Source organism: Esox lucius, chromosome 16, assembly GCF_011004845.1.
Source record: "Esox lucius isolate fEsoLuc1 chromosome 16, fEsoLuc1.pri, whole genome shotgun sequence".
NCBI classification, from domain to species: domain Eukaryota; kingdom Metazoa; phylum Chordata; class Actinopteri; order Esociformes; family Esocidae; genus Esox; species Esox lucius.
In genome coordinates, this window is record NC_047584.1 from 7,823,320 (window position 1) to 7,847,758 (window position 24,439).

Consider the following 24,439-nt stretch of genomic DNA (forward strand, 5'->3'; position numbering starts at 1 on the left):
TGATACACATTGTGAACAATTTCTCTTTCAGGTGTACACTGTTTCATACATTTTGTAGATCACTAGAACACGTGCTAAAGAAACTAGAGGAAAAAGTCTTGATAATGGAAAGATCATTAGGAGCAATGTTACTTGGAAGCCTTTTTAGTGACAGTCCATCATGTTGCTGATGTGATTCAGATAAATTGTTTACCTCTTTCATGGATGAATCATCAGATTATATATACTGCTAAAATGGCAGTTAAATTTAGGGGATCTTTTATTATGGTTTTCACCCACCAAAGTTAATGAACAGTCAACATGACAAGTTGTCAACAGGCGGCAAGACATCTTGCTGGTTCACATACTTCTGTAAATGTAAGAGTAATATTGTGTCAATCCAAGGAATTGCTTCATGCGACTATAATTATAGATTTAAACCGTGATGATAGATTGCAAACCATAAATGAAATATTAAACTAGAAATAAATTCAAAACAAAACATTTAATCACCAAGTATAGACAGGCTGTATACAGTTGTGCTCAAAATTGTGCATACCCTTGGAGAATTGGTAATATACCGCTTGGAAAAACTTTAGAGACCACTACAAAATTATCAGTTTCTGTGGTTTTACTATTCATAGGTATGTGTTTGAGTAAAATGAACAGTTTTGTTTTATTGTATAAACTACTGATAACATTACTCCCAAATTCCAAATAAAAATATTGTCATTTAGAGTATTTATTTGTAGAAAATAACAAGTGGTCAAAATAACCAAAAAAATATGCATTGTTTTCAGACCTAAAAAAATGCAAAGAAGACAAAATCATATTTATTTTTCAACAACAAAATACTAATGTTTTAACTTGGGCAGGAATCAATATTTAGTGGAATAACCCAGATTTTTTATCACAGCTTTTATTTGTCTTGGCATGCTCCCCACCAGTTTGTCACATTGCTCCTGTGACCATCCATTTTCCTCTTGATCAAATTCCATAGGTTTTCAATGGGGTTCAGGTCTGGAGATTGTGCTGGCCATGACAGGGTCTTGATCTGGTGGTTCTCCATCCACACCTTGATTGACCTGGCTGTGTGGCATGGACCATTGTCCTGCTGAAAAAAACAATTATCAGAGTTGGGGAACATTGTCAGAGCAGAAGGAAGCAGGTGTTCTTCCAGGATAACCTTGTACTTGGCTTGATTCATGCATCCTTCACAAAGACAAATCTGCCTGATTCCAGCCTTGCTGAAGCATCCCCAGATCATCACCGAACCTCTCCCAAATTTCACAGTGGGTGCGAGACACTGGGGCTTGTAGGCTTCTCCAGGTCTCCATCTAACCATTAGACAACAAGGTGTTGGGCAAAGCTGAACACTTGACTCGTCAGAGAAGATTACCTTACTCCATTCCTCTACGGTCCAATCCTTATGGTCTTTGGCAAACTTCAGCGGGTGTGGGAGGAGTTTGGGGAAGCCATGGAGAAGGACTTTCGGTCGGCACCAAGGTGTTTCTGGAAAACCGTCCACCACCTCAGGAGGGGAAAACGGGGAACTATCCAAGCTGTGTACAGTAAGGATGGGACACTGTTGACCTCAACTGAGGAGGTAATTGGGCGATGGAAGGAACACTTTGAGGAACTCCTAAAACCCACAAACACACCCTCTATAGTGGAGGCAGAGCTGGAGGCTGTTGGGGAAGCATTGTCAATCTCCATGGCAGAAGTCACTGAGGTAGTCAAACAACTCCACAGTGGCAAAGCTCCGGGGATTGACCAGATCCGTCCAGAAATGTTGAAAGCTTTGGGTGTGGAGGGGATATCTTGGATGACACGCCTCTTCAACATTGCGTGGGAGTCGGGGAAAGTGCCTAAGGAGTAGCGGACCAGGGTGGTGGTTCCCCTGTTCAAAAAGGGGGACCAGAGGTTGTGTGCCAATTACAGGGGTTTCACATATCTCAGCCTCCCTGGGAAAGTCTACTCAAAGGTACTGGAAAGGAGGGTTCGGCAGATAGTCGAACCTCAGATTGAAGAGGAACAATGCGGATTCCGTCCTGGTCGCGGAACAACCGACCAGCTCTTTACTCTCACAAGGATCCTGGAGGGGGCCTGGGATTATGCCTATCCTGTCTACATGTGTTTTGTGGATCTGGAGAAGGCGTATGACCGGGTCCCCCGGGAGATACTGTGGGAGGTGCTGCGGGAGTATGGGGTGAGGAGGTCCCTTCTGAGGGCTATCCAATCCCTGTACGTCCATAGGGAGAGCTGTGTTCGGGTTCTCGGTAGTAAGTCGGACTCGTTCCAGGTGGGGGTTGGCCTCCGCCAGGGCTGCCCTTTGTCACCAATCCTGTTTGTAACTTTTGTAAAGAAAACATGAGTGAGCCGGCCAAACATGTCTTTTATTTCTTGTGGGATTCACATTCAACTGTAGGTCATAACAGAATGACACAATCATAAATGAAAACATGGCAACAAAGAAAAAAAGGAACTGACCCCTGTTCAAAAGTCTGCATACCCTTAGTTCTTAATACTGTGTTTTGCCCCCTTTAGCATCAATGTCCACGTGCACTCTTTTGTAATAGTTGTCTATGAGGCCCCAATTTCTTGCAGGTGGTATAGCTTCCCATTCGTCTAGGCAAAATGCCTCCAGGTCATGCAAAATCTTTGGTCGTCTTGCATGAACCACACGTTTGAGATCTCCCCAGAGTGGCTTGATGATATTAAGGTCAGGAGACTGTGGTGGCCACTCCAGAACCTTCACCTTTTTCTGCTGTAACCACTGGAGGGTCAACTTGGCCTTGTGCTTAGGTTTATTGTCGTGCTGGAAATTCCAAGAGTGTCACATGTGCAGCTTTCGTGCAAAAGAATGCAAATTGTCTCCCAGTATTTTCTGATAAAATTGCATTCATCTTGCCATAAATGTTCACAAGATTCCCTGTGCTTTTAGAGTTCAAACAACCCCAAAACATCAGTGAGCCACAACCATGCTTCACAATCGGGATGGTATTCTGTTCATTATAGGCCTTGTTGACTCTTCTCCAAACATAGCCCTTATGGTTGTGACCATAAAGCTCTATTTTGGTCTCGTCACTCCAAATTACAGTGTGCCATAAGCTGTCGCATGTCAGCTGAGGCATGTCAAGGTGTTGTCGGGCATGTTATAACTGAGCTTTTCTGTGGCATTGGCACAGTAAAGGCTTCTATCTGGCAACTCGACCATGCAGCTAATTTTTGCTCCTTGAAACAACCACACTGCCTTTTTCCAGAGCAGCCTGTATTTCTCTGTGGGTTTTTCTTTGTATCCCAAACAATTCTTCAGGCAGTTTTTGCTGAAATCTTTCTTGGTCTACCTGACCTTAACTCAGTATCAAAAGATCAACAAATTGCTTAATAAGTGATTTTCCACTTCTCAAAAGTATTGACTGGCATTTGAAAGGCTTTGGATATCTTTTTTTGTCCTTTTCCATCTTTATAAAGTTCCATTACCTTGTTACGCAGGTCTTTTGACAGTTCTTTTCTGCTCCCCATGGCTCAGTATCTAGCCTGCTCAAATGCAACCATGTGAGAGCTAACAAACTCATTGACTATACACAAACACTAATTGCAATTTAAAAAGTCACAAGTGTGGGAAATTCATCTTTAATTGCCATTTTCACCTGTGTGTGTCACCTTGTGTGTCTGTAACAAGGCCAAACATTCAAGGTATATAAACTTTTGATTAGGGCCATTTGGGTGATTTCTGTTATCATTATGATTTAATAAGGAGCCAAACAACTATGTGATAAAAAATAGTTTTATAGTCAATCATATCAGTCATATTTTCAAAATCAATGCCAAAATGTCACAATTTCTGTCAGGGTATGCAATCTTATGATCACAACTGTATTCCAAATTTAGTCCACTGTTAAATACAGATAACATTAATTTGTTATTTTGTTCCCATGAACAGACTAACACACACAGGATGTATCTCAGAACTGATAAAGACAACAGTGTTACTCTGAAGAGCCCCGGTCAAGATCACATGCTCGGTAAGGGATTTAACTCTTTCATATTTAGCTTGATGGTATAAGACCCCTGCCAAAAAGCAACCAATAGTAATCAAATGTAGATTTGTATCTGTTCCACAAGTTAAAATCCATTTATATTTTTTCCACTTTTAATTACTCAAGCATTGCTTATGCTGTCACATTTCCTGCCTAGCCCACTTGACAACTTTTTTTCTTGCCATGTCAATTTAACCAGTGAACCGGAGGGGAAGGGATGGAACCACAGTTAAAAGAGGAAGGTTGTGAGCAAACACTGTTTTGACTCAATGTGACAACCCCTCACGCCAATTTGGCATTTTCCTTCGGGGCATTTCACCCTGCAGAGAAATACTGAAGCACAGTGTGTTCTCACTCTCTCGCTATCTCTCTTTCTCTCTCTTGCTGTCTCCCAGTCTCCTTCTCTCTCTTGCTCATTAAGGATTATTTATATAGTATCAAAGCCCCAGCCAAGCATGCTAAAATGAATTGTTTTAACTCTGCGTGAGTCTACAAAGTAATATAAGTATCACATTTATTAGCTATTAGGAAGAACTTCCAAGTGGTTGGATGTCTAAATGGCACTGTATATTTTGGCCATTTCATTGCAGAATTGGAGGACAATATCCTCATATACTGTATGGTAAATTTAGGATATATTTATTAAATCACTGTTAAATAGGTCTGCCAAGACAACTGTAAACATTGCCTATAATGAATTAGTCAAACAATGTAAACACATTTGTTATTAAATGTATTTAATGGGTACTAATAATACTAGTAGTATTAGTACTACTGATACTTTAAGTCTGTAATACTAATAAGGTAAAAGCAAATTAAGTTCTTTTCAACATTGATTGGGTTAAATCTTCTGTAGAGGGCCTGTGAGAACCTTTTATCTTTCTATCCTGCAGCCATGTAACCTTCACCTGTCAGGTGACCTCCCTGAACCAATTGAAAACCAAACCTTGAAAAAAGTTAGATAACAGTTCAGTTGAATAAATCATTTGCCAGTGGTTAAACGTCTATCTAGGTCTTAGATTTACTGAAGTCTTCACATAGGTTCAGTTTTTCCTAAAAAGTTTCTTAGACCATGGGTGCCCAGGTTTTGGGCTTGGTGGTCCAACATATTATCTGACTGCTGGCTCTGGGCCAAACATCCATATGATCTACTGTAGCATAACTAGACATATGCTACAGTTAATTGTTTTTAAACAGTACCTTGTTAGAAAATAATAATGAATTCTTAAGTTAAAAGTGAATCAAATTGTAGCAGCAGCTACTCCTTATAACATTCTGCTTGCCTTAACATTCTAATTCAATTTCTTGTTGGTACATATGGATAATGTTGGCCAGTGTCCAGATGTTTTTATTGGTCTTATCATTTAAGTAGGCTACATAATCCCTATTAATTTGCTATCATAATCATGGGGCTGAGTCCTGTTACATATTTGTTGTATCATATTCATAATGTATTAACTTTTATGTGCTATAACAGTTCAAAAACTATATTTGTGTATCCAAGAAGGGGCACCCACAATTCGGTGAATGGAATGACAAAAAATATAATTGTGTAATAACATTTGACAACAAGGCCTTATGGAACTACAATCATAGCCTAAATTGACTACATCAGTGTATGGATTCACACGTGTCATCTTGTGTTCAGTCTTCAAAAGAAAATAACTCAAATTAAGCATAGCAGGAGAATTAAATTGACAAAACACTAGGGAATACCAACAAATTGGCAGGCTAGTGCAGAATAGGGGAGAGAAATGTGGCCAGAGGCTTTTCACCATTAACCAGTGAATTATTTTGCTCAGTAGCTTCAATAGGTTATTTTTGACATCAATAGCTTATTCTATTGTGAAATTCTGTTAATTGTGTTTTAACACAATGCACACATTTAAGTTTCAGAGTATCCTTTAATTTTGGTGTTATAATTTCTTTTATATATTATGTTCACATTTACTTATATGTAAACATGGTATACTTCATGTCAGTATATATAGAATTGCAGAAATGATGTTTTTAAAACTGCAAATGTTTCTCAACACCCCACTGCAAGCTGTTAAGCGTGGTAAGGAATACACTTTAAAAACTCTAAATATCTTACTGGGAAAAAATATGACTTTCAGAAAACACAATGTTCACTAGATTTGCAAAAACTACTTTAATATTGCATGAAAATAGGGTGCTTAGAGACATCATGTAGGAAGTTTCATCCCAGATATTGTTCTACTGTATGCAGATTTATATACACGTTTATTATCCTTGTGAACTTAAACTTGGTAACAGTTTCTGGGGCTGCATGAGTGCTGCCGGCACTGGGGAGCTACAGTTCATTGAGGGAACCATGAATGCCAACATGTACTGTGACATAATGAAGCAGAGCAAGATCCCCTCGCCGCAGGGCAGTATTCCAACATGATAATGACCCCAAACAAGCCTCCAAGATGATCACTGCCTTGCTAAAGCAGCTGAGGGTAAAGGTGATGGACTGGCCAAGCATGTCTCCAGACCTAAACCCTATTGAGCATCTTTGGGGCATCCTCAAACGGAAGGTGGAGGAGCGCAAGGTCTCTAACATCCACCAGCTCTGTGATGTCGTCATGGAGGAATGGAAGAGGACTCCAGTGGCAACCTGTGAAGCTCTGGTGAACACCATGCCCAAGAGGGTTAAGGCAGTGCTGGAAAATAATGGTGGCCACACAAAATATATTTTCACTTAGGGGTGTACTCACTTTTGTTGCCAGCGGTTTAGACATTAATGGCTGTGTTGTGTTATTTTGAGGGGACAGCAAATTTACACCATTATACAAGCAAATTCATGTGGATGTCACTTTGACATGTACCACCTACATAAGCATTGTTACAGACCATGTGCACCCTTTCATGGCAACGGTATTCCCTGATGGCATTGGCCTCTTTCAGCAGGATAATGTGCCCTGCCACAAAACAAAAATGGTTCAGGAATGGTTTGTGGAACACAACAACGATTTCAAGGTGTTGACTTCAAATTCCCCAAATCTCAATCCAATCGAGCATATGTGGGATGTGCTGGACAAACAGGTCTGACCCATGAGGCCCCACCTCTCAACTAACAGGACTTAAAAGATCTGCTGCTAACGTCTTGGTGCCAGATACCTGAGCACACCTTCAGAGGTCTAGTGGACTCCATGCCTCGATGGGTCAGGGCTGTTTTGACGGCAAAAGGGGGACCTACGCAATATTAGACAGGTGGTCATAATGTTATGGCTGATCGGTGTATTCTGCCCATCAATTTACCTAGATGGCTGGTTGATCACATATATGCCACCAACCGCCACTTCTTGCCGGCTGGGATGCTTCAGTAATCTGCGGTGTCCAAGCTATTTCATGAAGGAACTGAAGTTCGCCGAATACGCTGTGCGTTGAGATCCACTATCCAGTAGTGCTTGTCAGCTGTATGAAATGTTTGCAAGGCTGTACTCAGTAAACAGATTTGAAACTACCAAATACATTCCCACTGATTTGTAAAATGTAAGTGCTGGGCATCGTGTTGTGCATGCACTGCATCTCTGGAGATCTACTCTGCGCTCCAGAACATCCCACAGAGGTTCAATTATGTTCAGATCTGGTGATTGGGGAAGGCATGGAAGGCATTTGTCATCATCCTGTATTTCATAAAACCATACTTAAATAAATTAAATTTGTTTATCAGTGATTATGGGGGTATTATCATCTAAGAATATTGGAATATCATGAGGAAATAGTGTTTGCCCCTTAGAGTCCACCTAGTCATGTAAAATGGCGTCATCCTGGAATCGTCACAGATTCTCCTCTTCACTACTGACGTTGAGACTGGTGTTTTGTGGGTACTCTTTAATGAGGCTGCCAGTTGAGAACCTGTGAGGAGTCTGTTTCGGGGGCAGAGCCTCTTCCCTCTTCGGGGGCTCACGCACTGGTGAGCTCTGCAACACACAAAGGCCTGGACATCCACGGAAGACAACAGTGGTGGGTGGTCATATGATCCTTTCCATGGTAAAGTAAAAAAAAACCTTCCCAACATCCAACCAAGTGTAGAACACACTCCAGGAGGTAGGCATATCATTATCCAAGTGTACCATGAAGAGAAGACTTCACAAGAGCAAATACAGAGGGTTCACCACAAGGCGCAAACCATTCATAAGCCTCAAGAATAGAAAGACCAGATTAGACTCTGAAAAAAACAGCCCAGTTCTGGAACAGCATTCTTTGGACAGATGAAACTAAGATCAACCTGTGCCTGAATGATGGGATGTATGGAGAGTATAGAGAAATATGAAAAAGTATGGAGACGGCTAGGAATGGCTCATGATCTGAAGCATACCACATCATCTGTAAAACACGGTGGAAGCAGTGTGATGGCATGGGCATGCATGGCTTCCACTGGCACTGGGTCACTAATGTTTGTTGATGATGTGACAGAAGACAGAAGCAGCTGGATGAATTCTGAAGTGTATAAGGATATATTGTCTGCTCAGATTCAACCAAATTCATCAAAGTTGATTGGATGGTTCTTTACTTTACAGATGGATAATGACCCAAAACATACTGCGAAAGCAACCCAGGAGTTTTTTAAGGCAAAGAAGTGGAATATTCTGCACTGGCCGTGTCAATCATCTGATCTCAACCCGATTGAGCATGTATTTGACTTGCTTAAGACAGAACTTAAGGCAGAAAGAGCCATGACCAAACAACAACTGAAGACAGCTGCAGTAAAGTTCTGGCAAACATCACAAAGGAGAAAACCCAGCGTTTGGTGATGTCCATGTGTTCCAGACTTCAAGCAGTCATTGCCTGCAAAGGATTCTTGACAAAGTGTCAAAAACTATCATTTTATTTATTTTGATTGCATTAATTTAACCAATTACATTTGAGCCCTGAAATAAGGGGACTGTGTATAAAAATGGTTGCAATACCTAAACATTTCATACAATATTTTTATTAAACTCCTTGAAATAAGGCTGAAAGTCTGCACTTCAATTGCTTCTCGATTGTTTCATTTCAAATCCGTTGTGGTGGCGTACAGAGACAAAATTATGAAAATTGTGTTCTATCTATCTGTATCTATGCTGTTCATTTCTTTCAGAAACAAGGACATTTCTAAGTGACCCCAAACTTTTGAATTTTAGTGTACATTCATTGCTATTTACTTAAAAGAAACAATCCTTTTCAATGTGTTTTTTTTGCACTCCCTAAATGCTGATTAATAATTTTGGGGATACAGAACTGAAACAGCAATGTACAGCAAGTTTTATTATGTGAGAAACATGGCACTATGTTAGAATACATCTTTGATCTTTGTTGGTGTGCAACTTCAAGCATTATTTTGAATGTCTGAATATAGATAAACAGTAAACACCCTGCCATAAATACTACTTCATTCATTATTGTCAATACATTCACACTTTTGTGTGACTTCATATAGTTTACCTTTTATGAGTTCTGATTTCATTCCATTTGTGCACCTTTGGCAGTTTGTAACCCTTACACTTTCTCTGTGTTAGCTTGTTAGTACTTATTTTGTTGCCTTTTCATCCCTTCAAGCCAATTGAAAGAAGATCAGACACGGACATGATCCTTAGCTAGTGCCAAGGGCTTGTTGAGGGCAATCAATGGTCAGCCTTCCTGATGCTGCCTCCTGATGCGAAGAAGTGTCACAGAGGTCTTCGTTAAGTTCCGCTTTCAAGAACGCAAATCAATAACGTTAGTGATCTGTATCACATTCTTTGCCTATATTATATACTCCTATTTGTGTGACAGAAAAGTATACAATTATTTCACCATTGTCATTTATTTCTGGAGGAGGCAGATAGCCTAATGAGTGTTGGGACAGAAAGTCACTAGTTCGAATCCCTGTGCCAACAAAAGGCATACAAAGCTCTCGCTATGCACTTAACCCTTAATTGCTTTGGAAAAGAGCATCTGGTTAATTAGACCAATGTCATTTATTTTTTCAACTGTTTGTCACAGGTTTGAATTTTAAACAGATTGTGTAAAAACAATTGGTTAATTTGTCCTCACCCATGTCAGCAGTCGGCTTCTGAACCTTCAACCTCAATTAACTTATGTTAAATCAAGTCCCCACAAAGTAGCACTGTCTAGTCAGGTCATAATGTTAAGGCCCATAACTTAACTTTACCCCCCCAATCCCACACACCCAGATAGTTGATGTTCTTCCAATTGATATTATTTGCATTTTGTTGTGGGGTTCTGGAAAAGTCAGAATAATTTCACTGTCAGGATCCAATAAAAATTACTAAATTATTCATATAATTACAGAAATTGCAATAAACATACTGTCATAATGAAAACATACCAATGAGTGAGTACAACTAGAAAACAGGAATAGACAACAGTTATTTTAACATATTGCAAGATGGGAAACTGAAGCCTAAGGCTATTAAGATGTATGGCCTGGCAACAGATCAATGGATTTAAGCAAATGTATGCACACAATTGTGAGAGGAATACGTTTAGATGTATATGGAACATTTGTGGGGTGTTTTATTTCAGCTCAAAAACATAGGAACAACACTGTATTATCTTAGGTTTCTAAGGCCAAGCTGTTGTGTGTACATTGCGAGGCTCAGCATCTACCCAGTTTTTGCAAATTAGCAATACAGCCTAGCATACAGTTTATATAGCTGACAAGAACTTCTGAATATTGGAACACAAGGCACAGATAGAGTTTATGACAACTTCCAACTCCCACCTGAGATTGTAAAGTCATCCCGGGAAATGCCAACTATACCGCCTACAGGAAGTGCACGCAGGCGGTGTCGAAACCGTAAACAAAGACGAGGGAAACGGGGTGGCCTCCTGGCTAGGCTAATGTTAACCCCGCCATCAGCCTTCACTACCCAGCCTCTTCCTCGCTAATGTACGGTGTCTGACGCACAAAATGGAAAAAATCTAACTAAGAATCACCTCACAAAAAAGGATGGAATGCAGCGTCATGATTCTCTCAGAAACGTGGCTATACAACAACATAATCGAGCTGGAGGGACGCGGTGTCTTCAGATCTGACCGAACAGCAGTGGATTCTGGTAAGAGGAGGTGTCTTGCAGAGGTGGGGGACTCGAGTCACATGACTTGACTCGAGTCTGACTCGAGTCACAATTTTCAGGACTTGTGACTTGCTTGATTAAAGTATGAAAATGACTTGACTTGACTTTGACTTGAGAACAAGTTACTTGAGACTTGACTTGACTTGAAGTGGAAGACTCGACAATGACTTGAACTTATAATAAACAAACAGCAATAAAATTATTTTATATGTTGTGACATCAGCAGCACTAATCAGCGTATATGCCTTTAACGCTGCACAATTCAAACCGCGCCAAACATGGCAGACAGTAAGGTTAGTCGAGCTCCACAAAATAGTATCGTTTGGATACAAGGACTTTGAACTGGACTGTGTGAATAAAAAAAGATTTGCCAGATGCAAAATATGCAACAACGTCACATTTCATTCGTCATTTTAAGAACCACAAGGAAAGGTAAGAAAGTAATCTCTTTATATTCAGTTTCACTAAGATCTATAACGATTAAGTTACTAATGTAATGAATTAATCATTTGTTTGTCATAATTTGGCCTTGGTTGCATATTATGTTTTTTTCTTTTCTTGTTAGAAATGTGACCATTATCATTACTGAATACGTCTGGTAAATAGATTTTGACTATAACAGTGGCATAGCCTGAATTTTAATGTTGATGGGCATCTTAAAATGAGCGGGCATATATATTATTACACGTAGGCCATAATGTCTGTATTAAATGTGCGCATTTTCAAGTGTTTGTGGACTGCGTGTGGAAACTAAAAAGTATTGTGCTTACACCATAACAGTTAACTTTACTGCATGAAAGGCTAACACGAGGCGCCGATGTGATTATAGCACCTAAACATTTCGAAGAGGTTATTTTTTTTACTCATACAGGCAGTTTTTCTGTCACAATAATTAGTTTATAAGGTTGTTATTATTAGCCCTTATTACATGGATTGGCTGAATTCCAGTGCAGAATGTGTTATTTCTTGATAACAGACCGTTGCCATGAAAAACAGCGCGTTGCTATGGACGCAGCAGGATTCTAACCAGTCCTATTTTCTTTAGAGGAAGCAATACAATCGTTTTTAAATCAATGAATTCCTTTTGAAATCAATATTTTGTGTCAAATTATTGATTTATTTGGTAGGTAGCCATGTGATAAGCGGGATAAGGTATAGCGAGGCGGTTGTTATAGCGAATACAACCCCTTCAGGCTGATTCAAGATCCTTTCGCTTCGTCCCCCCAAAAAATTGTACCACGGAGGAGAAAAATATTTGATTCTGAAATCGAGCTTCGCACGGAGCGCACGTCAGAAACAGAGGACAGCGTGTGTGTGTGCTCATCTCTTTAGTACCTTGACTTGACTTGAAACTTATAAGGACTCGACTTGACTTGCTTAGGGTGAACCCTTGACTTGACTTGCTTGATTTTTCTGAACTGTGACTTGACTCGAGACTTGATGGTTTAGACTTGAGACTTGCTTGGACTTGACCATGTGTGACTTGTCCCCATCTCTGGTGTCTTGTGCATTTATGTAAACAAAGCATGGTGTACTGACACTAACGTAACCGGGAGTCACTGCTCAACCAATCTGGAGTACCTGATGATTAAGTGCAGGCCTTTTTACTTGCCTCGGGAGTTTACATCTATTGTTGTTACTGCAACCTATACCACCAGAAGCTAATGCTAAACTAGCAATGGAAGAGCTGCAGGCTGCATAACAAGCAGCAAACTGCCCAGCTGGATGGTGCCTTTATTGTAGTAGGCGATTTCAATCATTAAAACCTAAAAAACAGTTTTTCTCAAATTCCATCAAAATGTCTTCTGCTCCATCAGAGGAGACAATACACTGGACCATGTGTACACAAACATTCCAGAGGCCTACAAAGCCATTCCCCTCCCCCACCTGGGTCTTTCATTGTTCCTTCTCCCCAAGTATTCACCCCTCATTAACAGGGTGAAACCATCAGTGAGGTCAGTGAGTGTGGCCAGAGGGAGCACACTCACTACTACAACACCATTTTCAACACACAGACTGGAGACCGTTCACCACTGAAGCCACCCTTGACTCCCATATAAACATCGAAATATGTGCTTCCTCTGTTCTGGATTACATCAACAACTGCACCAATGACATCACAACCCATAAAGACCTCCCCCAACTAGAAGCCATGGGTGAACGGTGAGGTCGGACAACTACTAAATGCACGCTGCGTTCAGATCCAATGAGGCGGAGGCCTACAGCTCATCCAGGTCCAACCTGAAAAGGGGCATCAAGTTGGCTAAAAATGACCACAATCTGCGGATCGAGGAGCACTTCATCAACAACTATAATCCTTGACGCATGATGAAAGGCATCCAAGCCATCACAGACTACCGGCCAAATAACTTCACCCCCACAGCCAGCAACGTCTCCATCACCGATGAGTTAAACAAGTTCTACGCTCACTTCGACAGGGACAACAAAGAGCCAGCCATCAAAGTTGAACTCCCCCCAGAAGTCCCCCCCTCAGTCTATCCACCGCAGATGTGCTGTCTGCACTGAGCAGGGTGAATGCACACAAGGCCGCTGGTCCTGATGGAGTCCACGGGCGTGTGCTCAGAACATGCTGGTCAGCTGGCCAAGGTCTTCACTGAACTCTTCAACCTGTCACTGGCCCAGGTGGTGGTCCCCAAGACTGCGACCATTGTGCCAGTGTCTTCTGCATCTAGCCTGAATGACTTGGACCTGTCGCACTCACCCCCAAAGACTAGTTCTGGCCCACCTTAAGTCCTGCCTCCCCCCAATACTGGATCCCTACCAGTTTGCCTACCGGCCGAACAGGTCTACAGAGGATGCCATCTCGACGTCTCTACACTCTGCCCTGACCCACCTGGACAAAACCAACACCTATGTGAGAATGCTATTCATATGCTTCAGCTCAGCATTCAGCACGGTTATCCCCTCTAGGCTGGTCAACAAACTCCATGACCTAGGGATCAGCCCCTCTCTCTGCAACTGGACTTTGGCCTTTCTAACCAATAGAACCCAGTCTGTCAGGTTAGACAACTTCACTTCCTCCACGCTGATACTGAACACTGGTGTTCCACAAGGCTGTGTGCTCAGCCCCCTCCTGTACTCCCTTTTCGTCCACAACCTTGTTCCTGTACACAGCTCCAACATCATTGTCAAGTTCGCAGATGACACCACGGTGGAAGGCCTGATCAGTGACATTAACAAGTCAGCCTACAGGGAGGAGGTTGAGTGCCTGGTGGCATGGTGCGCTAATAACAACCTGGCCCTCAACGCAAAGAAAACCAAGGAGCTTATTGTGGATTACAGGAAGTCTAAAGGCTGCAGTCACACCCCAGTTCTCATCAATGGCACTGAGGTGAAGGGTGTGTCCAGCTTCAAATTCCTGGGTGTCCACATCTCCGAGGACCCTTCCAGGTCCCTCAACACCTCAGCCCTGGTCAAAAAGGTACAGCTGCGCCTGTACTTCTTGAGGATGCTGAAGAAGGCCTGCCTGTCTTTCAAGATCCTTGTGAACTTCTACTGCTGCAAAACTGAGTGCATTCCGACCAACTGTGCCACAGTGTGGTTTGGTCTTTGTTCCATAGCTGACTGGAAGGCCCTCCAACGGGTGGTGAAAAACACCCAGCACATCACTGGTATCCAGCTCCCAGCCACTGAAGACCTCCAGCAAGCGGTGTCTGCGTAGGGCGCGCTGCATCACCAAGGACCCTTCACACCCATGACACAATCTGTCTGCCCTCCCCCATCAGGCAGGTGGAACAGGTCTCTCCGTTCTCACACCAGCAGTCCCAGGAAAGTTTATTCCATCTGCTGTAACCCTGCTGAACTCTGTGACTTCCCATCACTATGTCCACCCTCTGCTCTACTGGACTAGTCTAATAAGATTTTTCAATTCACGTGTCATTTGCACATGCCGACTTGCACCTTAAACTTGCACCTTAACCCTGCCCTCACAGCACATTTCACGTTTAGAACTGCCATTGTACTGTTGAGCAGCTGAAATTGTATATGAAGCAAGAATTGGAATGCATTTCGCTTTCGAAACTGCAGCAATTGGTCTCCTCAGTTCCGAAAACACTTACAGAGTATTGTTAAAAGAAGAGGAGACATAGTGGTAAACATGCCCCTGTAAAAAATTTCTCTGTTTCAACATTTGATTTGTTGTCTTTGAACTATTTCCAATTTTATATAGGGATAAATGATTTGCCCATCATTGCATTCTTTTGTATATGCTTTTTATGCAGCTTCCCAATTTCTTTAGAAACTGTGTTGTATTATAATAAAACAGATACTTATACAGTACTGCAATATGAGCTACTAATCATTCCCCCACATGTAGTATACAATATCATGGATGCATCTCAAGTAACACACTGCTACATAATCACTACTGGATCAAAGACATTTTAAATATGATACTACACTTTTCGGGTGAAGCACATTCTCTCAGTTGGCAGCCATGGCCTTGTCCTAATCAATGAATCGTTAGCCGGCATGTCAGTGGATCGTACTGAAATGCCATCCATCTGGCCTAGCTCTTAGAGAGTAATTTTACAGAATGAAATAACCAAACCATCTGTTGCATTAATGTACTGAAATTTCCACAAGGCGGGCTGAGCGTCAGACTCCCTCACACATAATATAATGGGAGAAGTAGAACGATGAATCATGTTATCAAATCAGACTGGAAAAAATACAGGAAGAAAAAGGTTTATTATGGAATGGATAATGTCGATGAGTGCTGCATTTTGTACTGTGTGTTGTTACAAACTGATTCATTTATAGATAGTGAGGTTGTGCTAGTCATGAGGTTGTCATTACTCTCCTGCATCCTTAAGCCCCATCATTTATAGATAGTGAGGTTGTGCTAGTCTTGAGGTTGTCATTACTCTCCTGCATCCTTAAGCCCAATCATTTACAGATAGTGAGGTTGTGCTAGTCATGAGGTTGTCATTACTCTCCTGCATCCTTAAGCCCCATCATGTTTTTTCCTTGTGCTTCAGGCTCCGGCAGCAAGATGCGAACATTGGACAGCGGCGTCGGAATGTTTCCCCTTCTTGATTCCTCTCCCTTCTCCTCTATCCTCCACTTCCATCCCAAGTCCCAGATGGCCGAGGGTCAGTCCCTCGGCCTTCCTAGTTCTTCTAGTGAGGATGTGTCGCCATCCCCATTACCCCTCTGGAGAGTGCCATCTGACCATCTCTGCAGCCAACCAGGGCTGGCCAAGTCCTCGTTATTCGATACCACAGTAACCCTCGTCCAATCAGTGCCTTATCCCTCTGTGGCCTTCCTTCAGCCTGTCCAATCCCTGTCTGAGTCATTTGTGACATTTGCCAGTGTGTCTCATACCCAGAGCAGGCTTCCCAGACTAGCTTCAGGTAAAGCCAAAAGAGCGCTTGTCCAGAAATAATTTGTTTTGATTGTGAAAATACTGTCCTGCCCAATCAATAACCAACATTGTCAGCTGTTTCAAAATCAAAAGAAAAACATAGTTGGGTTCTCAAAACACTTTTGAGAGTTAAGCAGAAAACGCATGGCACCACTGATGGCCTGCTGTTTGTTTGCTTGCTGATGGCGTGTTTAACAGACCAACAGATATTTTTCCATGCAGAATCAGTTTGCAAATGAACCTCGTCATGGCAGGTTGAAGTGATTTCTTGCTTTAGAATGTTATAGACTTTAATGGCCATGCATCTTGAACAAAACAGTGCTCTCTGTCTCTTCTTTTCTCAGCAGTTAGAATGACATGATGGTGAAAAAGTGACATGGATGACTCATTACAAACCATCAGCAGTGAGTTTTTTTTTAATACATTTTATTCATGCTTTTATTGGTAGGTTGAAGGAAACCATAGAGCATGTGCCATTGTAAATCAAAGGCAAGCACTGCTAAGTGCCAAATAAGCGAGCATTCAAGACTTCAATCTGCCTTTGTTGATCAAAAATATTTATTTTATTTTACTATTATTTAACCAGGCAAGTTGATTAAGAACCAATTCTTATTTACATTAATGACCTGCGGGGAAATATTTTGGAGGAGAAGGAGCAATTAGGGGTTAACTGTCTTGCACAGGGACAGAACGACATAGCTTTCACCTGGGCGGTTGGGGGATTAGAACCAGGCACTGACCATTATGCCACTTTGCCGTCCTAAAGGCCTGCACTTACAGTACATCTTCTACTGTGCCATTTAGTGCATGTGTGTCCTCTCATCTTTTTACCTCCTCTCTTCTTTTTAAAATATATTTTTATTGTTATTGATTTGCGTTGCCAACGTCAGAAACTAATCGGGAAGTAAGAATTTTGAAGGCGCTGTATGCTGTTCATACAATAAAAACTTGTACTGAAACAGAAACTTGAAACTGAGCATAGAGAATTTATTTCAACTTACGTTCTGTGAAAGCTCTTTATACAGTAAATATAAAATGAAATACTTTATAGTATTTTGGATAATGTGCCTGAAATCCATTAGCAAGCCCTGCATAAAAGGCCTGATGAAGTGCATTAACCGTGGTTGATAATGGAAGTGTCTTCCTACTGCAAACATCACATTAATGATATTTTTTTTCAATGAATAAGCACTATGCTTAAGAGGCCTCATGGAACCGCTGAAATCTATCTGTACTTGTACTCATCCCTCAGAATGTTGAAAAATGCTTTATTAAAACATTTCCACATATATCCCATCCTGTCATATTTTACAATAATTTGTTATTAAGAACAATTAAGGCTTTCAGATGTAAGAAAAGACACTAAACTTGTCTGTAGCCTGTATCTTTTTCAAGAACGTTTTGCAATATATTTGAAAGTGTTTTATTGGTCCTCAAATACAGCAGATTGGCAAGTCACTGTCAGTCCAAAGAGCATCATTTTGTTTCCAGGTTGTACTTGACCACCATAAAGCCTCTCTCAATTTGTCTTCAATTCCCTTGCCAAATTGAAGTATGGTGAGTCATTTAGAGTGTCCTGTGGATACTGCACTTATAGTACAGTTATAGACTGGGGGCAGCATGATGCCTCGTTCAGGTTTATGAGAGTATTGATTACGCCTAACACAAAGCAACCCCACAAGTCTCAGCTATTTGTCAGGTGTGCCCTCTAACTCCTCACCTTCATTTGATGTCCGATGGCGGTTTGACGCATGGACTCAGCTGACAATCATGACAGACTGGTGTGACAGTCACCAAAGAATGACAGATAGACAGATCGAGGGAAAAAAGGAAGGAACACAACAGAAGGAGACTGACAGGACCAACCAACAAACTAATATGACAGACAGGAAAAAAGACTGTCACACCAAACTGACCGACAGGAAGAAAGACTGTCACACCAGTCTGACCGACAGGAAGAAAGACTGTCACACCAGACTCACCGACAGGAAGAAAGACTGTCACACCAGACTGACCGACAGGAAGAAAGACTGTCACACCAGACTCCCCGTCAGGAAAAAAGACTGTCACACCAGACTCCCCGTCAGGAAAAAAGACTGTCACACCAGACTCCCCGTCAGGAAAAAAGACTGTCACACCAGACTCCCTGTCAGGAAAAAAGACTGTCACACCAGACTGACCGACAGGAAGAAAGACTGTCACAACAGACTCCCCGTCAGGAAAAAAGACTGTCACACCAGACTCCCCGTCAGGAAAAAAGACTGTCACACCAGACTCACTGTCAGGAAGAAAGACTGTCACACCAGACTCACTGTCAGGAAGAAAGACTGTCACACCAGACTCACTGTCAGGAAGAAAGACTGTCACACCAGACTCACCGTCAGGAAGAAAGACTGTCACACCAGACTGACCGACAGACACAAAAGACACAAATGGATGGAAATGACATCAAGCTGTCAGTGTCGGTGACATGTCAGATGAGAAAAAGGAAACAGTAAAGAAATGTGACAAATTAAAAGAATTGACAAGATAAAGAAAAATAAAGACAAAATAATAACAATAACTACAATCTACATGTGTTCCTGTGTGTCTACTACTTAGTGATTTATATAAAACTGTCCCTCGTTTTAGCTTAACAATGTGAATGAAAATCTGGTTATACAGTAGTATGGTTTACCAGGCACGTGTACAGGTAAGGCTCAACATGCCCCTTTGTTATCTAGCGCCCTTTACAGTTGACATCAGCGCCCATCTGCCTTGGTGGCGGGAGTCATGTACACCGAGGGGCATGCGTCGTCCACCTTTTTTATGCGCGTCACTTACTCCGATGTGCATGCGCCATGCATTGTTTTACGCGTCACTCACTCCAACACATCGTCTGTCTGTGTGAGCCGACAACTCCTCCCAACTTTTTCTGATTCAGCACAGGCCCCTCGGAAGGTCTGTGCATGGTACTGTGGTTAACTATTTATATAAAATGTATTTAAAAAAAATAACATTGTGTACCAAATATTCAAATCACAGCAGATGAAGTGGTCATTTCCTTTTGTTCTATGCTAGTGAATCTCGCATTAAATTACCACATCCCGCTGCACATAATAAACTTCCTTTTTCCTGTCACAAGGGAATATACTGCTGATTTAAAGCCCGTAGATTTAGTCGTTTTACATTGAAATAAACACTAGTTTTAAAAAACATTTTTTTTCTATCATCATTTATTTTCCTGAGCATTCCAACAGCTTTTAATAATTTTTACTGTCTATTATTTCCACCAATATATTGTGGAAACAATAAGGAAAGACAGTATATTTGGACTGCATTGGGCATTTACTAGAAAGGCCAAGTGAGTTAATTTAAAATAGAAATATATCAGCCATTTAAAAATGTGGGCTTTTCCTTTTTTATTAGAATAAAATTATATCTGACGTGACAAAAACGCTCTTAAAATGCACTTGCCCTTGGGCCGGGCCATACTAGGCCTGGGGAACTTGCATTGAAAACATTTGTTTAAAGGGGTTAAATGCCAGTCTAGATCAGTAATACTGTGATGAGTAGAAGTCGCAGGAAGTAGATGCATAGTTTTCACAAGGTGTCGTATTTATTTGAAGCTCTCCTAAGAAGCTTCTATTTAGAAGGCAGCATATTCACAAGGTGCCAGGCACAAAGCACTGTCAGCGCTGGAGCCTTAACTAATACAAAGTACACTGCTCAAAAAAATATGTGGGACACCTAAATTACACATCGGAGCTCGATGATCGAAATATGTTAAAGATAAACATTTTTACTTTACATTGTATAATTCGTTGAGAGAAAAATGACATAACAAATATGAATGGAAATCAAAATAACCAAAAATTCAAAACTCACACCAAAAATCTAAGTAAACAACTTGTGTGAATTTATCATGGCAACTCAAAATGTGACTCTGTAGTGTGTATGGCCCCACATGCCTGTATGCACTCCCGACAATGTCTGGGCATGGCCCTGATGAGACGGCGGATGGTGTCCTGGAGGATCTCCTCCCAGACCTGGATCAGGGCTTCAGTGAGCTCCTGGACAGTCTGTGGCACTACTTTGCGGCATCGGATGCACTGATACATAACGTCCTAGAGGAGGCCAGGGCAACACCTTGAACTCTTCATCATGTTCCACAAACCATTCCCAAACAATGTGTGCAGTGTGGCAGGACACATTATCCTGCTGAAAGAGGCCACTGCCATCAGGGAATACCATTGCTATGATTTGTACCTAGTTTGCAACAATATTTAGGTAGTTGTTTCCAGCAGAATATTTCCCAGAGCATCACCCTCCCTCACAGACTGGTCTGTGACAACGCAGCCCCATACGCAGCAGGGTTTGCTGCACTGTGTGTTGTGACACATTCCTCCTATAACCATCATTAACATTTTCTGTGACTTGTGCCACAGAAGACCTTCTGTGGGTTCAGACCAGATAAGTTAGCCTTCATTGCCATTGCACATCGATCAGTTTTTGACGCCCAACATCCTCTCGCTGGATTGTGGTTTGTCCCTCCTCTGATCACTGTCGGTAGGTACTCACCACTGCTAACCGAGAGCACCTCACAAGCCTTGCCATTTCAGAGATGCTCTGGCTCCGTCAACTGGCCATAACATTTTGGCCCTTGACTAAGTCACTTGGGTCTTTACTCCTGTCCATTTCTACCTGCGAGTAGTCATAATGTTTGGCTCATCGGTGTACAGTTTACAGTACACATGATAATGAGACAATGGAGAACAGGTGCGGAATGACCAATTACAAAACAACACCGGGTGAAATCCAGTTGGAAAACAGTAATGATTAGCAAATACTCTACTCTTGTCTCACATTCATCTTTTAATTGTATTTCAATCTGCCTTGAGTGTACAGCCAAAATAATTTTAACTATTGTCCCAGTACCAATGGAGGGCACATTATACTCACATTGAGTATCTAGTTTATATGGTAAACCACCCAATTAGTAAATATTTAATCACTCCTACAGTGAGTCAGTTGGCCGTGGCTTCTTATATAAAGACAGACGAGCATAGATAATTTCAGTTACTTCGATTAAAGTTAGAATTGGCAAAACGTGGCATAGGGTGGTACTTTGGGTTTAAAACCAGTCCAGAGCTCTTCTTGTAAAAACACTTCTGTCTTTCCCCACTTACTCAAAGTTTGAAAATTGTAAGAGCCAATGAGGAAATAATTGATTAATAGTAATAATTTAGGAATTGGTAATGATAATTTCATTATAATATACACTCACCTAAAGGATTATTAGGAACACCTTTTCAATTTCTCATTAATGCAATTATCTAATGAACCAATCACATGGCAGTTGCTTCAATGCATGTAGGGGTGTGGTCCTGGTCAAGACAATCTCCTGAACTCCAAACTGAATGCCAGAATAGGAAAGAAAGTTGATTTAAGCAATTTTGAGCGTGGCATGGTTGTTGGTGCCAGACAGGCCGGTCTGAGTATTTCACAATCTGCTCAGTTACTGGGATTTTCACCCACAACCATTTCTAGGGTATACAAAGAATGGTGTGGAAAGGGAAAAACATCCAGTATGCGGCAGTCCTGTGGGCGAAAATGCCTTGTTGATGCTAGAGGTCAGAGGAGAATGGGCCGACTGATTCAAGCTGATAGAAGAGCAACTTTAACTAAAATAACCACTCGTTACAACCGAGGTATGCAGCAAAGCATTTGTGAAGCCACAACACGCACAACCTTGAGGCGGATGGGCTACAACAGCAGAAGACCCCACCAGGTACCACTCATCTCCACAAATAGGAAAAAGAGGCTACAATTTGCACGAGCTCACCAATATTGGACAGTTGAAGACTGGAAGAATGTTGCCTGGTCTGATGAGTCTCGATTTCTGTTGAGACATTCAGATGGTAGAGTCAGAATTTGACCATGTCCAGTTTCTGACCATGTCCATCCCTTTATGACCACCATGTACCCATCCTCTGATGGCTACTTCCAGCAGGATAATGCACCATGTCACAAAGCTCGAATAATTTCAAATTGGTTTCTTGAACATGACAATGAGTTCAGTGTACTGAAATGGCCCCCACATTCACCAGATCTCAACCCAATAGAGCATCTTTGGGATGTGGTGGAACGGGAGCTTCATGTCCTGGATGTGCATCCCACAAATCTCCATCAACTGCAAGATGCTATCCTATCAATATGGGCCAACATTTCTAAAGAATGCTTTCAGTACCTTGTTGAATCAATGCCACGTAGAATTAAGGCAGTTCTGAAGGCGAAAGGGGGTCAAACACAGTATTAGTAGGGTGTTCCTAATAATCCTTTAGGTGAGTGTATAAGGTTCATGCAAGTTAAAATGCATAATTTAGTAATGTATACATTTTAAGATATTTTGGGATTTCCGAATATATAAATATGATGTCAGCTTAGAATGGATGTAGCTTTGGGTAGTTTGGGAGTTAGCTACTGTTAGAATCACGTACCTACTGTTGAAAGTACCTTAGACATGATAATTTTGTGTTTTCCAATAAAACATCTGTAAGAAGCGGTACATTTATGGTGGTGAAGAATGAAATTAAGTGGCACTATAAAAATGATAACAACGTAAGTGACTTCAAAGGTTGCTGTGATCGCCTGTGTCAGGTACTCTGGTTTCAATATCTCCTGAAACGGCTGCCTTCTTGGGCTTTGCCCTACATGCTAGTCTCAAAGGTTTAATGAGAATGGTGCATAAAAGAGAAAACCTTGGCAATTGTGTGTGTGAGAAATGCTTGTTGAATGGCCTGAATTGTGTGAGCTGTACAATGGTGCAATATAACAACGGTGTGCGTATCGGCAACTTGGAATTGTGAACAATATTTACAGTACAATATATAAATCAGCATTTACATGAAATATTAAATAATTTCCAGAAAACACGTTTGTCTTGACTATGCCACTTTAATTACCAGTGGCCAAAAATCACTGAGTGCTTCTTTAATGCATGTAATAGTCATTCATTCAGTCCTGAAGGCATCCACATTGATATATTGACTTATTGGTGTAGCTTCAACAGCCAAGAGGCTAGATCTTATTCACTTGAATGCCTAAAAAATATTCCCTGACTCTGTAATGTGCCTAGATGTTTTGGGTTATTTAGCAAGGGCTGATTTTGTCTAATCTTTCCATAAAACCCTGAAAGTCAAATTATTTCACACACTATTTATGTGCTTGATTATTGTTTAAATCTTATGTCCATTGAATAACTAACTTGGAGTTCTATTGGCTGGGTTCTATTTTCAAACATGCAGCCTTCAGTGAAACATTGTAAGAGTATGAATGATAATTTATGGCTTTGACCCAATGGTACATTTCAAAACGATGGCAGCGATATAGCAGCAGGTGTCTCAGACATTTAGCCAAAACCATTATCGTCCAATTGCTAATTATTCATGCCCTTTCCAGTGAAGCTCCTCTATTACCCAGTTGATAATGTGAGATTTTATGTATTAACAAAATCATAATTTGATTGTTGACCAACTATACCTTTAGGTACAACAGTAGTGGGTGGGACGAGTTTGATTTCTTTCATACTTATGCAGTGGAATTTGTTGTCTCTGTATAATCTAATTAAGTTTTCCTCTTCAATTTCAGACTACATTACGGAGCGAAATTAGCAGCGTCGAAGGGGAGAGTTTGAGGGAGAGTGCAATCAGCTGGCATGTAACCTATGGGGAGATGCATGATTACAATGGCTCATGGGTCAGACGAGTTACGACACCAATACCTACGCCATCAGAGCTCCACCAAGGCTCTAATCCAGGCTCATCAAAAAGCAACACAGCATCAGTGAACTATGAGTGACCTCTGAAAAGCTGTGGTAATAGATCAACCTATTGCCCATGAAAACTTGGCACGGCAACATATGAAGGTTACTAGAAGCCTGAAAATTGTCAAATTTGGTCTGATGAGTTACTGTCCAC

The 24,439-nt window shown here is 41.3% G+C and overlaps 1 protein-coding gene across 2 annotated transcripts in view; it reads left to right on the forward strand.

The window, feature by feature from the left end:
• The window catches only part of LOC105016106 (nck-associated protein 5), a 72,448-nt gene extending 48,224 nt beyond the window's left edge, over positions 1 to 24,224 (forward strand). The window contains exons 11-14 of one of the 2 annotated variants that reach the window (XM_034286869.1): positions 3,926 to 4,007; positions 16,096 to 16,470; positions 16,826 to 16,885; positions 24,111 to 24,224. In XM_034286869.1, coding sequence (XP_034142760.1) covers positions 3,926 to 4,007; positions 16,096 to 16,470; positions 16,826 to 16,842 — 474 coding nt within the window. In that variant the 3' untranslated portion in view covers positions 16,843 to 16,885; positions 24,111 to 24,224. Of the gene's footprint in view, positions 1 to 3,925; positions 4,008 to 16,095; positions 16,886 to 24,110 lie in introns of both variants that reach the window. The other variant, XR_004574588.1, reaches the window with a different exon arrangement.
• The last annotated feature ends 215 nt before the right edge of the window (positions 24,225 to 24,439 follow it).